The sequence below is a fragment of the Fusarium phalaenopsidis genome, assembly GCF_050370095.1.
Source record: "Fusarium phalaenopsidis strain FUZ10S chromosome Unknown contig_32292, whole genome shotgun sequence".
NCBI lineage: Eukaryota > Fungi > Ascomycota > Sordariomycetes > Hypocreales > Nectriaceae > Fusarium > Fusarium phalaenopsidis.
In genome coordinates, this window is record NW_028145410.1 from 3,027,696 (window position 1) to 3,044,123 (window position 16,428).

General features: G+C 53.6%; 3 protein-coding genes across 3 annotated transcripts; 2 read left to right on the top strand and 1 right to left on the bottom strand.

Annotated features, from left to right (window-relative positions):
• Window positions 1-2,376: 2,376 nt before the first annotated feature.
• On the top strand, window positions 2,377-4,234 carry LRP88_05201 (bZIP transcription factor; the record flags this gene model as incomplete). Its single annotated transcript, XM_083241760.1, has 3 exons — window positions 2,377-2,862; window positions 2,918-3,933; window positions 3,988-4,234. 3 exons carry the CDS (start codon window positions 2,377-2,379, stop codon window positions 4,232-4,234), a joined length of 1,749 nt encoding a protein of 582 aa, XP_083102908.1.
• Window positions 4,235-6,874: 2,640 nt separating this feature from the next.
• On the bottom strand, window positions 6,875-9,142 carry LRP88_05202 (kinase-like domain-containing protein; the record flags this gene model as incomplete). Its single annotated transcript, XM_083241761.1, has 7 exons — window positions 6,875-7,400; window positions 7,458-7,909; window positions 7,986-8,141; window positions 8,191-8,395; window positions 8,458-8,569; window positions 8,731-8,853; window positions 9,100-9,142. 7 exons carry the CDS (start codon window positions 9,140-9,142, stop codon window positions 6,875-6,877), a joined length of 1,617 nt encoding a protein of 538 aa, XP_083102909.1.
• A 6,120-nt stretch (window positions 9,143-15,262) lies between these two features.
• Window positions 15,263-15,682, top strand: LRP88_05203 (uncharacterized protein; the record flags this gene model as incomplete). Its single annotated transcript, XM_083241762.1, has 1 exon — window positions 15,263-15,682. One exon carries the CDS (start codon window positions 15,263-15,265, stop codon window positions 15,680-15,682), a length of 420 nt encoding a protein of 139 aa, XP_083102910.1.
• Window positions 15,683-16,428: the final 746 nt, after the last annotated feature.

The following is a 16,428-nucleotide window of genomic DNA, read 5'->3' on the forward strand; positions in this document are numbered from 1 at the left end:
AGGGAGCATTGGGATTTGATAGGCTTGACGACTAGAAGCCAATAAACAACTGTAATAAACAACGCGCTCATTGCAATGGTGATTGTGAATGTCTTGATAAATGGCGATGTTTGATTGGAATGTTGGAGAAAAACGCCTAACCAACATGAGGAGCAAGAAGGTTGCAATGCAAATTGCCAACAGCCAAACAGCAGCCGCCTTCTGCTATGTATGGCCAGACAACTTGGAGATAATCGCTACCCTGATTGATGATACTACTAGACTTGTACCTGCAAATCGTTGAGGATATAAAGACTTGACCTCATTCGTAGCAATGCCAACCATCCGCTGTCTCAATGCCCTGTAGCTGGAGGCAATGAAAATATGTATGCTTGTCACCCGAGTAGCACCATGATCACGTAGATAGCTGAACATCTACTATGCATGGAGTCTAATGAGGTTCGACATGAAAAGGAGATCACGCAAAACATTCAATGGATCAAGAGACTGAATAGAAACAAGAACAGGCAGCTCACACCTCTCGGCACGAACCGAGGAATGGATGCCGTTTGCCTTGAGACAGACGACACGTGAAGTCGAACCGCCACCAAGGATGATTCCAAAACATGCATATAAAGGCCCTAGCCGCATTTGTCAAACCCCGCGGGTTCGCTGTGATTCGTCAAGTTTAGAGATTCGGTAGTTGGTCGCGGTTGAATTCTCCGATCAAGCCAAGAGCGCGAGAGGTTGAATTTCCGGGCTACGTCACGAAAGTTGAGGTGAATGAACAAATCTAAGCATCGAAATTCGAGGGCATTCGTTCGGGGAGTTCGATGACCTGAGGCGAGGATTGTCCCATCAGGCAAGGAGCTTCGGCATGATTGGTCGGCAAAAAATGGCGAATGCACGGAGGAACAAAGTCCGAATCTTGAGTAAATCCGGGGGCGGGGGGAATGAGATGACCGCTCGGGAGGTGCTTCGGCGATAAGGGAGTGAGGCCGGAGGCGGTGCTGGACATGACGGTAGTGCACGGGGCGACTTTTGCGGTTAGAAAAAGGTTAGCAGCCTGGTAGCTGGGCCGGATCTGGGAAGGGTCAAGCTGTGGTATCAGTCGGAGCTGAGAGTCGGATTGACTGTATACGGATGCGTGAGTTGAGATATGTCGGGGTCACCGTTTGTCTCGGCGGCATGACAGCAGGCACCCGACGAGCTGCAACTGCAACAATGGGTTGTGCACATGGCCGTTCATAAATGCGAGGACCGGACGAGGCCACAAGAGGAGAAGGGGAGACTCGGGGAACCTGTGCATGATGAAGGGCGCGGGCATGTCAATTAATAGCGGCGGAGGCAGATCAGCCAGGCATGCCGGGTGGCCGGTGGGGGACAGGCCAATGGACGAAGAGAACAGGCCGGTGTGGACGGAAATGACGGTCTGTTTGATCCCAAACGTGAGTCAGATGGAGCAGAAAAAGAGCGTGCTCGAGCCTCGTTTTGGCATGGCCTAGGTGGCTTTTTGTTTCGTCTTGTTGTAAGTCTCGGTGGTTTGATGCGTCCATGGTCCATGGATGGGGCCAGTGACCGGTCGCGCCGGCTGACAAATGCACCTGGCGACTCGATTCGCACTGTCATCCGTCCCAATGCCACCATCCAGCCTCCTCACTCTGACCTCTTCCTTTGTCTCCCCCCACTCGACGGTCCCTTTTTCCTGATCCCCGTTTACAGGGCTTACGGCAGAAGCGACTAGAAGAAATCTTTGTGACTCAGGCAGCAAAAGTCTTTCGCGGCGTTCCGTTCTTGCCGCAGCGTCTCCCGCAGCTCTCCTTGTACACACGCGGCCCGCCACCTCTGAACCTGCACTTACGGCCGCCTACAGTGCGACTGCCAGGTACCCCTCACCCTCTGTAGGTACCTGCCACCAGCCCTGCACGCTCGGCGGGCGCTCTCAGTGCTGAGCCTGCACTGCAGCCAACCAGCTACAACCTGGCCCCCGCCAAACTCTGGCTCTCGTCCACCCCATCCGCCTGACGCCAGCTGCCACCCATCGCAACGATTCCATCATCCATCTTACATAGTAACCTGGTCCCTTGAGATCTCAATCCGAAAATCCCCTTATTCCGCCTCGTTTATCAATCTCTTGCCTGCTCATTGTGTCATATACGCGCGAGAACCGTGTATCGCTTCGCATTACAAAGCCCCGCTCGCTGCTCTAGTCTGAGTGGCCGCCAACACGCCGACGACGCCGCTACACAGGCTCTTTGCCCCCCTCTTGCGAGAGAGCCTGGAACGGCAGAGAGCTTGGATTGATATCCATCTTCTACCCTTGCCTTCTCTTGCCACGGTCCGCGACCATTTCTCATCCTCTGCGCCGCATCTCGTCGACCTTCTTTGACCTTCGCGATGGCTTCTGCTGGCACTGGTGGCTCTTTGCCACCCAACTTCCTCTTGACCCCGCAACAGCAGAACCTGCTCTTTGCTGCTCTCAACTCCAACAAGCAGCAGATCTCTGCGACTCCCGCGAACAACGCTCTGTCGCTTTCCCCGACTTCGTTTCACAACTCGGCCGCTCAGCCCAAGGGTGCTACAAACACGGCATATCAGGAGAGCCCCTTCCTTGATAGCTACGACTACGACTTTGGCGATTCCAGCTTCGACTTCTCCTTTGCTACCGATGATCAACCCTCCATGATTGGAGATATTCCTTCCGCTGCCGGCGCCGCTACCTCCAAGTCCGACTCCACAGAGAATGAGGGTACTGAAAAGCGAAGCCACCCCGATGATGAGGACGAGGAGACCAGCCCTGGAAAAGACCCCAAGCGCCGCGAGAGCACCGAAAAGGTGCCCAAGAAGCCTGGCCGCAAGCCTCTCACATCTGAACCCAGCTCGGTATGTTTTACCCCCAATACTGAAGGTCTGATCCGTTTACTAATCCACACTCTAGAAGCGCAAGGCCCAGAACCGAGCCGCCCAACGAGCCTTCAGAGAGCGCAAGGAAAAGCATCTCAAGGATCTTGAGACCAAGGTTGAAGAGTTAGAAAAGGCCTCCCAGGCTGCGAACCACGAGAATGGTTTGCTTCGCGCTCAGGTTGAGCGCATGACATCCGAACTCAACCAGTACAAGCAAAAGGTGTCCTTGATGACAAATAGCAAGGCCCTGCCCAGAGAAAAGGTTCCCTTTGGCAACGCAGCAGTCAGCAACCTCGGCGACGTCAACTTTCAATTCGAGTTCCCCAAGTTCGGCATGCTCCCCGGACCTCCCGCCAACAAGCCGCAGAGATCTGGCTCATCGCCTACAAGCCCACTCCAAAAGGCCTACCCAAGCCCATCAGGCCTCTCCAACGACTCCAGATCACCACAGTCTCAGTTCAAGGATGACTTGGCCAAGTTCTCGGGCGTCTTTAGTCCTTCCATGTCGAGCTCTGCTACGAACCCTTCGCGCGCGAGCGTTGACTCTGCGGGCTACAGTGCCAATGGTGCCACAAGCTCACCATCTGCGTCGTCGCACTCCAACACTGGCCCTAGCTCTTCTTGCGGGACGTCTCCCGAACCCTTTACACAATCACCAATGGGCTTCAAGCCTGTTGATACCATGACGACTATTGGTGAGGAGCAGTCTTCGCATGCTCCGACAGACCACTTCTCGAATGTCGACTTGAGCAGTACCAACTTCGACTGGCTTGCCCAGCAAAATGGCGGCCAGTTTGATCCACAGCTCTTTGGCGACTACCGTGAGCCTCAGGATAATGTTCTGTCGAACCCCTCGTTTGACGACTTCTTCAACGACGCCCTCGACACCGACTTTTTCGTCCCATACAACATGGCGCCCACTAGCCCTGCCTCCAAGCTCAACGCCCAGCCCAAGAAGGCTCCAAACCTCATTGACCAGATTGATGCCCAGCAGAACTCGATTGATGATGAGCCTCTGAAGAAGCAAAATATGAATTGCAATCAGCTCTGGTATGTGATGCCACCACACTATGGCAGTTTTTCATTGTCTGACCCATATTGCAGGGAGAAACTTCAAGCTTGCCCCAAGGCCCAGAACGGCGAGTTTGACCTGGACGGTCTTTGCTCCGAGCTCACCAAGAAGGCCAAGTGCTCCGGTACTGGCCCTGTGGTGGCGGAGACGGACTTTGACACCATCCTCAAGAAGTACATGGGCAAGGATGTGTCGAGCAGCTGCGTCGCCCAAACGCTGGGTGTCGAGATTGAAGCCGACAAGGCCAAAGCCGACAAGCATCTCGGTCTGTCAGTGTGAGATGTATCCACACTCGACACAGAGTCGGTTGTACAGTATCAATCTAACCCCGGCGCTCGGCAAGCAGCTACATACGGAATACGGCGTTTACAACAGAAAGGATGGACTCGGAAAATCACGGGGATCGTGGCTCTTCTCTTCGTTTGCTTCTATCAGAGATGGTCATGAATTGCATGGATGAGTGAAGGGAATTCATCATGGCATGGAGAATGTTGCACACTCAGATGTCGGTTTTCTTGCCTAGGCTTGAGGCTCTTGTTCATATTTTCACTCTGCTTTTCCTTCGGACGGCTTTGTTTTTTTTGCTGCTATGAATAATTGACTGATGAGTGGTTTTTGGAGGTCAACAACAAAGGAAACGCTACCTATGGATGAAAGCGAGAGGAGACTTTTGGAGGAAACAAACAGCCATCTGTGTCTGCGTAAGCGTTGATGCTGGATGCGTTGTATGTACATCAGCAACGAGACTATACTCAATCAAACATTTCCCATTGATACACCTTGGTCGGACCTGACGTTGATATGCTCACTTGATGGTGGCATTGCTAGGTTGACTGGGAGCTTAAGAGCCAGTTTCTATGTTGCTGCCTTGAAACAGCTTCTACTGACTGTCCTCACCGTTCCAGTGTATTTGTGTAAATATTGGTGAATGAGTTGATGCGTTGAGTAAGTGAGAAGGACATTCATTAATGGGCATAACTGGCGGCATCTTACCTGCAGGACGTGTATACTCAAAACACCAGTTGACTTGGTGACCAACTCAACATGGCATTGATTGAACAGGCCCTTGATCCTTTCTCTATCTAATCTGAAGTGGCCGGTAGGACTGGCTAACAATGGGGGTTTTCACAAAGATCTGAAACGTTGCTGTATGTCCACCGTTGTCTGATCTGCTGTTTACGGGACCTTCAACAAGCCCTCGTCAGTACTCTGACCTACGCATCTAAGTGACTGTATATCTGGAAGACCTAGCGTATGTGTTAGGGTTGAAATAGCAAAGACCCTTCCAATTTTTATAAGTGTGCATATGTGTCAGAGAGTGGCTCAGTGAGAGGCTTGCTGCAACTCCCGATTTAAGGCAGCACAAATGATGTCCGCGCTCGGCTACGTGGATAAACGACATGTTTTATTCATCTTGTGATATGTGAGAATGAAATACGTCGATGATCGAGAGATATTTGGAGTTGGAACAGAGAGAACATGGATGTTATTGAGTATAGAAGTAAGTGCAGCGGATATCACAGGTAGGCCTTCAATGGATGAGCAGACATTGACAATGTTATGTTTCGATAAAGTGACAAGGGCCGATTTACTGGTATTGTTGCGGCACATTCCACGCGGGCTAGCCGTTGGTTTAGAGAGACCTGACAACGCAGTGAATGCATCAGATCGATTGAGAGATGACATAACTATAGGACTGGTTGGTACCTGGTCTCATTTTCTACTTATCACGACCACTTATCAACAGTCTCGCCCGAGAGTCTAGAAGTAATCCACTCTCAAAAGTGCATCTCGATCATGAAAGCCGAAGGAAAACAAAACATTAGAATCATTCGCCTCTAGGATCTGCGGCATTAGCTTGGCGTTCCTCTCTTCTTCTCCGCATGGGGCGAACCCGATATTGCATGAAACAGCTAAACTCAGGGAGTTGGCACAGCTCTTTTTTGTTTGATAAGGCCTAGGAGTTTACACTGACCATTCCCTAGCAACTCTTCGTATTTAGCTGCCAGATATTATTGTTCTCATCTATCCCTGTGATGAAAGTGCACCTTGGGAGTCAATGGTTTGGTCTACGTTTATGAGATGAGAACAACAGTACAACAAAGACATGATGGCACTCACTCCTGGAAACGATGGGTAAAAGTTTACATGGGGTATTATTCCAAATATGCTCACAATAACGAACAAGTTAAACCATCAATACTGACATCTCCTCCCAATGCCTCGCCTCTCCTCGTTTGACTCTTCCAACGCACTCCGAAACCTAACTGGCTGTATATAATCTGATCCACCTCAACAGACGTTTGCAGATGTGTCGATCGGGATGGGTAAGTGTAAAATATGAGTATATCCCGAGAAAAAAACAACCCCAGCCCCCCCGACAGAGAGGAACGCCTTTGCGGCAGCCGCAGAGGCATGTCGCCTATGCCGCGGGCCAAAGTGAATGAGATGCCGCCAAATGATGGATAGCTCCACATGCGATATGTCCTTGGTCTTGTGCCAAATAGGTAGTCTGTTTCAAATCAACATTCGTTCCTTGGGATAATGCCCCTCTATATCCTGGGGCGGCAAGGGCGTCTAGCCGTAAACCATGACCGAACGCCGTAATGAATGAAGTAGAGAGGCCGTTTCTCATCGTCCTTTGTCTCCCGTCGCCGCGCCCCGTCCGAGCCCGTCTGTTCCGAGCGTAATATTAACCGGCTACCGAGCTCCATGATACTGACTCGCGTCGGTCGAATCCGAATCCGATTCCGTCCGTCATGGAGATACCGCAGAAGCCGTTCGGTATCTGCTGGCCGGGTGCAGACTCGTCGTATAATTGAGCCTCCTACTCCGTAGCGCGGGGGTGCAGTCCGTCGACTGGCCATTAATCCTTCGTCGCTGGTACGCGAATGGCCCATTGCGAGCCTCCATCATCCTCTAGCCAATGACAACTCTTGCGCCTTCCTTGCCCAACACACCTCTCTCCTTTGGCTTGGGGCTGTTTGTGCGGCCCTTCTTGCCCTTGAGGAATCCAAACATGCCGCCAGAGCCCTCAGCCTTGCCGTCTGCCACATTGTTGGCATCCGTAGGCAGCGTCGCATCCTGCCGAGCCAGCTCAGACCAGCTACCGCCACCATCAAGCGTTACCTGAACACCTCCCGTGGGACTTGTGACACGTTGACCAGCAATGATGGGAACGTGACGAGCCCGGAAGTCGTTCTGGTATGGAGGTGGCGGCGCAGGCCGGACCGGACGGCCTTGTCGGCTTTCATTGCTGAGGCTCGGGTTGAGAGGTGATTGCTGATAACCTCCGTTGGATGCTGGCATGGGTGTGGCCTCATCCGTCGTGAGAGCCTGGGGACCGTGATCTGCTGACTCGTTGTTATGGTTCTGGTTCTGATTCTGGTTCTGGTTCTGGCTCTGATTCTGGTTATGGGCTTCCTCGGTGGCGCCTTCAGTAATTCTTACGTGGCTGGTCAGCATAGGAGCAACAAGGGGAACTTGGCAGGCTGTGACTCACCTCTTGTATGCAGCCACCGTGTAATCAAACGGCCTGAAGTCAGTCTCGATCATGCGGTATAGCTCATCTTCCCGGATCTCCTTATCAGTCGCATCTTCCTTTAGACGCTCGCGGGGCTTCTGACGTCTTGCACGGGCCTCGAGAGGCGCCTCTTCCAAAAGCAGTTCCTCAAGGTCGTACGTGGCGTCAAAATTGGTCTTATCGGAAGAAGGCACAAAGATGGGCTCGATCCGCTTTTGCTCCAGAAGCTCGAAATCGAAGCATTTGAAGAATTCGTTATTGATGAAGCTCTCCCATGTCGATCCCATTCGAGTTTCTCGGTTCGGGTCGAGGGCGGAGCCGATTGCGTAGAGGCATGCGAGGGAAACGGGAGGCTGTGTTACCGGATATTTAGGGTTTGCGGCCTGGATTTGCTGGCTGAGGGATCCTTCGGAACCACCCTCGAAAGGTCGCTACATCGGGTCAGCGTCTTTTGACTTGGGAGTGGCCTTTGCTGCGTCTGGCAGGACTTCATTATGCCAAACGTACCTTGTTGTAGATGCACTCGTAAAACAAGACTCCCAGTGACCACCAATCTGCTCGCACATCGTATCCCTTCCCGGCGTAGACCTCGGGGGCGAGGTAAGCCAGAGTACCCGATTTGCTCGTGAGAGTGCGGCCCTTGACCACGTCGGAAGCAACGTTCTGCCACCAGTTAGCCTCGCCCTGTTGTTGGGAATCACGGAAAGCATACAAAATCAGTCAAATGGACATGTCCATCGGCATCCAAGAGGACGTTGTCGGGCTTGATGTCTCGGTGGATGATATTTTGGGCGTGCACGTATCGCAGGGCGCATCCCAGTTCAGCAATCCAGAATCTGACCGCCTCTTCGGTAAATGTCTTTCTCGAGATGTGGAATCGCAAATCACCGCCCGTCATCAAATCGACTACAAGATACCTATTGCTGCGGGTGAGCCACTACTGTGTTGCAAGGCGGATAGAGGCCGGACAGGGGCGTACATGTATTCAATGTCCTGGAAACTGTATCTCAAGTTACAGATGAAAGGGTGATTGACGTATTCGAGCATTCGGCGCTCACGGATGATGTTACGGACGCTCTCGGATCGTACGACTGCGGGAATAGCATCGCGATTAGCTCAGCTCGAGGACAATAGGCATTGCACCACACGGAAAGGCCACGCAGACGATTGCCGGTACAGGTACGAGTGGTACGGCTCAGGGGCGTTGTTCAAGGCCAACAGTAGGACGCAACAAGTAGGAACAGAGACCTACCTTCATCTTTGCGAATGTATTTGAGGGCAAAGGACAAATTGGTGTCCTTGCGTTCGACGATTCGAACCTTTCCAAAGGCGCCTCGGCCGACGACTCGCAACAGACGGAAGTGATTGAGGTTCACTGTAAGTGATAGTGTCAGCATAATACCCAAGACAATTGTTGCACAATTATTCGATCAACTCGTGTTGTTGCGAATACGGGGCCCAACGAGGACAGAAGAGGTTCGCGCCATGCACGGCACACGTGGGAAATCGGACGGTGCCAAGGGACTTGCGGCTGAAGACGACGAACGACTAGAAGGAGGAAGAGGCGATGGAAGAAGGCGAGGACCAAGAGATCGAGGACAGCGGTAGGCGGTTCACGTACCTTCGCCGTTAAGGTCGACGGGCTTTCCCTGGCCGTTGCCCATCGTGAGGGGGTGGATGTGGTGGACGACGTTGAATTATCGTGATCGGTAACAAAGTCCCATGCTGAGTCTCGAGTTGTAAGGAATGGAGCACAAGTGGAGTCGGAACGCCGTGGCAGTATCTCGCAGGGGGCACTGTCCTTGAGCGTGATGTATGTACTGTAGTAAAGAATGCTGTGACGACGTTGACGACGATGATGCGAGGCAGAAGCAGGCCCAACTCAAAAGTCAAGTCAGCAGCAAACAAGGCTGGGGCGCTTGTGAAGTTGGAATCGGGACTTGATGGAAGCAGGGTCTGGTCTGGGCCTTGGCGGGCGGCGCAACCACGGGAGGCGAGACGAGGCGAGATCGGCTCTGCTGTGCAGCGCAGTTGGGGTGATCGGTTCGCTTTTGGGGATGTCGTCGGAGGAGGTGGCGGCGGGAAGAGCAGGCAATTCGGGGAGGGCGTGCGACTTTGTTTGGGGGGAGGGGACCTTTTGAGGGGGAAAAGGAGGACGAGGAGGGGGCTTGTGGAGGCGTTTTGAGGATGCCAAATTGCTTTGCTCCGGGCGTTCAAGAACGAGGCCCCGTTGGTAGATGGCGACGATGATGGCGACAAAACGATTCGTTTGGCGATGATGATGGGGTGACGTTTGGGCGTTTGCGATGCGCTTCCAACGATGTTCTAGACGTCCGTCTGTACGGTACAGTACGGCAGCGCAGCGAGTCCAGTTGAAGAAGCAAGCAGCAACCTGACAGGACGGGACAGTCAAGGAGGAAGAAGGAGAGGAGCCTGGCCTGGCCCGGTAGGAGAGTCGCAAGTGGAAGGGAGGGGGGGAAACTAGTTGGGTCCGTTCTAAGGTCTGAGGGTTGGAGGGTCTCGACAGAGTGAGCGAGGGTGCAGGACAGGACAGTAGTAGGTGACTTTTTTCTGGAGCAATCTCCAAGCGTCGAATGGCAGGCAAATAGGCCAGAGACAGCGACAAAACAGCAGAAACTGAACAGACGGCCACGCCGCCAAAGGACGATGATCCCACTCAATTTGCCAGCCAAGCACCGCACCACGGCAGGTCAGTAGGTACCTCTCTCGACTCGACACTGAGGTGCCCTCAAGAGTACGACCGGGAGACAAGTCTGGTCTGTGCCAACGTACCCAGAATGGACCGTCTTGCAGGTGGTCCGTACGGTTCTAGTTCCCTTGCAAGAGACGAGAGCACGGACAACCGCAGGGCAGGGGTCCAGAAGTGGTGGATGATTTGAGTGAGTGTAAGAGAGGTACCGACGAGGTACGTACAGGAAAGGAGCAGCAGCAGCAGCAACAATCACTCTCGACGGCCGGGAAGCCAGGTCCAGAACAGAAGGGATTGTCGTTACTGGCGTAGCCGTAGACGACTTGATGACGGGAGAGCCGGGGCCATGTCAATGGGATGGACCAAATCAATGAACGTATGGCGTAGAACCTGGGGGGAATGTGAGAATGTCACCACCTCATGGCGGCCGTGTAAGACGAGCCTGACTGCACTCCACCGGCAACCAGACTTGACTGCTCATGCTGGTCCAAACCAGTAGGGGATGACTGCCCGAGGATGGATTGCTGCTACGATGTACTGAACTGTCCTGGGTCAAGTGTAGAGTGCCAACGAACGCTATTGCGGCGCGAGCACCTAGACCAGGGCGTATCGTGGCCAGGCGTGGGCTAGAGTTAGAACCAGAGGTACAGCGGTACGTGGGACAGGACGGAGCTGGTCCAGCTTGGGTAAGGCGGGTGAAGCCAAAAGCCGCCAGGTCTGGGCCTGAGTGGGAGGATGGGATGGAATGGCTGAGACCCAATGGCATGGGATGGATGGAGATGGGACAATCAATGCCATGGAGATAATGGACGTTGATGGGTTTGAGTGGACCTGAAGCCAACCTGAGGCAGGCACCTTACCTCACCTCACCTACTACAGGACATCTCAGCCCGGGTGCCTGCATGTACTTGATGCAGGCAACAAATCGTATGTCACGGGATTCTCGTTATTTCTGCCTCCCCTCCTGTCTTGTCTCGCCTTTACACCTTATTAGCATGGATCGTCCTCTCGCTATTCCCGGCCCCGTGCCTGTCTGCTGGCTCAGAGTTGAGTTCATTCACCGCGGCCCCAGACCGCGACAAGGGTCCTGACTCTTTGCCTGCTGTTGTTGCCCGTACCCTTGCCCCGTACCGTTGAATTGGGGGAGGGTGTCCAACGTCCCTAGGTGCAGTCGACCTGCAACACAGCCGGTCAGTGATAATCATCGATACGTCAGTCCCCTTCTCATCAAATGCCTTTGTTTTCGTGATCCTTTTTCTCTTCTGCAGCCACCCAGGGCCACTGGCTTGACGGTGCCTTTTTACCCTTTTGCTGTCCCTCGGCGTGTCCGAGGTGGGAGCGCTTGCGGGGATTCGGCGCGTGGCGGAGAGAGCCAGTCTAACCACTGAACAGCTTGACAACTCCGGCAATCAGTTCTGGGAACCCAAGCATCGAACGCCTAGGTACCCCAAGTACCTATCGACACATCCTCAACCTGGGACCACTCTGGTGCGCCCCTCAACCCCTGCAACCAAACCGCACAGCGCCCAATCGCGGGAGCGTTTCCCCTAAATCTTACATAGTCGACTCTCAGCGCGCACGATCTACATGCCGGTACATGCGATACCTTCTCAGCGGGTCTGCGTGCCCACTAGCTCCAGCAACGCCGGCTTGCCTTCCTCGTGCGCTCCTCGTGCTCTCCTCGTGCTTTTCAGCCAATTGGACCCTCATCCTAGTGTACCCCCAATCGCCATCAACCACACAGGAACCCAGGCTGGCTGCAGTTTCGATGCTGGGAACCGACACAGGACAGCTGCTTGCTTACCACCGAATCCTGATATCAAACTCCTAAACACGACCAAGACCGTCAGGATGGGAAAGGATCTACCGAGCTTCAGCTTTGCTGTGACGCAGTGGTGGTCCCTTGCTTAGGCTCACCGGAGAAACATCCTTTTCTGTCCCCATGCCTTAGTACACACACATGGCGCCGGTTGACGATCATCCCTATGGATCCTGCGTCAAAACTGTTGTTGCTTCAGGGTGCGCCATGGTGTCTTGATCTGCTCGCTACGCAGCACCACCAACAAGAGAAACAACAGAGTTGGCGTCGTCGTCTACAGGCGCCACGAAGCCACAGGGACTGGCAACCGTGGAGCGGCGGACACGCGGCGATCAAGCCCTCTGTCAGCCTCCGGAGATCTGGAGCTCGTCACATCGTGCTGTTGGTCAGCATCCTCGTCTGCCACTCTTACTTGTGTCCCAGACTGGCCTTTCACATCTGTTACCGGCCGCCATGTCCATCGTCACCGCAACCAATACCCAATCCGCTGGGCCGCTGATGTTGATGGGACAGGCTCCGATCTCCCTTTTTCATCTGGCCCCTGCATGAATGCTAAACCATCACAGTCGTACAGCGCGTCGACACGGTCAGCTTGGCGGCTCCCTTTCTTCAGGAGCACACAGCCAGACCGGATCTGCAGTGCGACCCGGCATCGTTCTGGAAGATTTCGGTTCAAGTGTCACTGCAGCCCCCTTACATGCGTGTTGAGACGCCCTTCATATGCAGATAAGCGACGGAGATGCCCGTGGCGGACTGCCATGGGATGGTTGTGCTGAGTGACCTTGTGGCGCCTCCCTCTTAACCAAGGTAGGCATTCCCGTTGCCGCGTTCCGGTGCTAACGGCAATGCCTACTCCCTTTGGTCCTTATACTCGCAGCTCGAGAGACCAGGGAACAGCCCAGCAGGTGCGTGGAAACAAACGATGGCTCACCGGCTACAATACAGGCTGATGTAGGTACAAGTACGATGGCACATGGTACAGGCACATTCATTGCCCACCCTCCACGCCGACCCCTTGCTCCCACATGATTGTGGAAATAACGGCTGCCGATGGCACCAAAAAGCAAAACCACATTTCAGGTCCCCTGCTGCAACGGCGCCGCGCCTGGCTGCTGCAGCCAACCACTTCCAGAAGCCGCACAGAGGCAGATGAACCAGTCAGATGTCCCGAGGCGTTTCACAGCCTGCATCCGCGGCGTTCCAGCCAGCCTCTGACGGGCGAGCGTCATAAGTGGCAGAAGTTGCAAGGCTGCATGTTGTTGTCGTCCTGATAAACGTTTCCGAGGGCATGTCGACTCGACCCATGCCCGCCAATCCTCCTATTCTGTGACGCCGCAACCGCCTCCTAATCTCGACATTTACTCGTAGATATGACATCCCGTGGATTCGAACCTCGCCTGCATATGAAGCCATTCCTTGGCCAGAGCATTGCTCTGTGTGCACCCCGGCGAGAGGCATGTGAAGATGGCTCCCGACTGCGCCGGAAGCTCGACCACGGCGGCCACGAACAGGGTCCATCCCGACAAACGTCACTTTAGCGAGCACCGTTTTCCTTCAGCTTGGCGAGGTATCAAGATGATGAACCCATCCAAAGGCGGGCCAGTTTTGCTACTTCACTTTCACAGCCAATGGAATTGCCATGCGGGGAGATGCCACGGAATTGTTCTAGAAAACTTCAGCTCAACAATGGACGCCTCTCGGGCGATGCCGCCGGCCATCAACAGGTTGGCTGCCTTAGCCTGGGCCAAGAGCCTCACTTCAGATCTCGGATCTCCACGCAGCATCTCGGCCGTCGTCCACCTGGTTGCTTTTTGCTTTTTTCTCTTGCCGTGTCTGTTGGGAATGCCCTTGGGTTATGTCCTCCAATCAGTGGGAATATCCTGAATACCAAAGAAAGATGACAAGGTTAGACAACTTACACCGGCGGAACCGCCGGCTCAGTAAAGCTGTCAAAGAAACTCCCGAGCTTTTGACAGCACTCTAACCACGTATCTGGCTTCTTCACTGGGTTGGAGTAGTGGCGTGATTTGGTACTGCACTGGCCGTTTGATGAACCAGGAGACGGGGCATGTTGGTTACAACACCAACAGTCGTGCCAAATCCGGAGTGCCTCACCGCTACCATCAACATCTGCGGGTTCCCAGAGCGCCCGGTTTGGAAGTGTCAGATCTGGCAGCCTCCATACCAGGGCTTGGGACAGGTTGGTCCGGGGTTGAGATGAGTGTCTCAGATCCAACAACTCTACATTGTGCCATCATAGGGAGCCTGTGAGCCGGTTTTGTGCTCGTGATGATCGATTCAGGAAGGCGATGGCATCGAACCACTCGTCGTTGTTTGCCTCAGTGGTCTTTCATCCGGACTACCGGGCTGTTTGCCATTATCGTCACCGACTTTGTTCGTCCCGTTTTGTTGTTCAGCTCGATAGCCCGAAGCTTGGATCGACGAGGGGTCAGAAATCACGGCTGGCAATTTGATCTTCTGCCACGTCTCGATATGTCGGCTGAGAGGCGGGCTTCTGGTTCAGAGCACAGGGCGTGTTTGGGGCCCCGGATCCGCGATGGCTTGATTGTCGCTTGTGTTGGACCTTCCGCTCTGTCACGATCGAGGTGAACCAACAGGATCGAGGATCTTGGGGGAGGTTGAGCTGCATGTCCCAGTCTTGTAGCTTACAGGCGACATTGGGGTTTCCCTCTGCAACCAGGCAATGCTCGCTTCGGGGCTAGTCTCCACGATACCTCACTTGAACAACCGTACGACTGCAATGCTATACAGCCCCTTTAAACGATGTCAAGACCCATGCAACATTGGGGTGCGTGAAGGGCTGACGACCAGGGCCTGGCGCTTGGCAACGGCCTAACATTCATCAGACCACGTCTTGGGTGAAACCAGGCGCTTTGTCGAGTGGGAGAGTCTTTTTTTATTCCCACACAACACGATGCTATTGCTAACGAGAAGGAAATCCAGTTCTGGAGCTCAGAAGGCCCTCATGATGTCTTGCTGTTGAAACTACGTAGTCAAGTGGATATGGGTCATGGCTATCCACAATCCAAAGTGATGACGATGGCTGTCACTTATACCAGAGGTGACAGTTCGATGACGTCAAAAGAAGCTCTCGATCGAAATAACTATGTTTGATCTCGGAAGTCTCAAAATAGTTTTCTTCTCAGATTTACCAACTCAATTGACCGCAGAGTCTCTGTCTTGATGTTCAAGTAATCCTACAGCTTCAATTGCATGCACATCATCACCATCACCATGTCTCTCCTCCGCAACGTCCTCCGCGCGACACAAACCACCGTCCACCCTCTCCACACGACTTCTCGCCTACGGGGGCCATATAAGGACTCGCAGGACCGCGAATCGCTCCGCCCTGTGACCAACGAGAACACAAAGTCTGGGCGTGACGAGCAAGTGGCTAGCGAGCACGCCGATACTGCCTTTGACCCCAACACGACACGGCCCGAGGAGGCAGCCGCCCAGACACGGAACAAAACCAGCAAGAAGGGACCCGAGGGCGAAGATCCTCTGAACGCGAGCGGTGCAAATCAGGGCATCAGCAAGCCGTTGGGTGATGAGAAGACGATCAAGAAGACGGGTGCCGGGAAAGAGACCTCTAAGGGAGGGGCGAGCAAGGAAGGGAGTGCGCCGAAGAAGGGAGAGCCAAAGAAGGTGTGAGATTGGGAACTACAAGAGGAAGTCAAGGTGTCTAATGCAAGATGGACAACTTCTTGGAGGAGACGCTGGAGCTCAATACCCAGAGCTACCGTTGACTCGTGGATGAGTTGGTTACCAGGATCATATTCCCTAATGAATGAGCTACGGCTACCGTGTCAGACGAGACTATCAATATCGACCTGTGGCTATGTCTTGACCCAGTTCTAATTGTTGATGAGCCTGCTTTGATAGGTAGCAGCCATCAAACTGAATGAACCACACGTGCCACACCACGGCTCCGTTGATCGGCCCCACATCTCCGTTCTCCTCCTCCGGTAGGTCCTGGACAATAGGCAGGAGAGACCCTGTGTGACCTCCGGTCCCTGACTCTGCTGGGGTGCAGGCGTGACACATTCGTTATGGAGTATTTCTTTTGGGAGTTGACACTGTTAAATCCAGGCGTCTTCATCATCAACATCAACTCCTATCTTCTAACCAACTCACTCCAAAAGATTCAACCCATCATAAGTATCAACCCAAGTATAACCTCACTCACGCAACAAGCCTCGAGATTTTCAGCAATTTCTGAGTTACCCTGGTCCGGCTTGACCAAGAATGTCCACTGCTCAGCTCAATATCGAAGAACTTCTCCGTCTGCGAGTGGAGGAAATCTCCCGCTTCCTAGATGCAGGACCGGGCCAATATGGGGAGGTTGAGGCTAGTCTTATCGCTGCAAGTATCAACGGACTATTCCGGGAATTATGGGA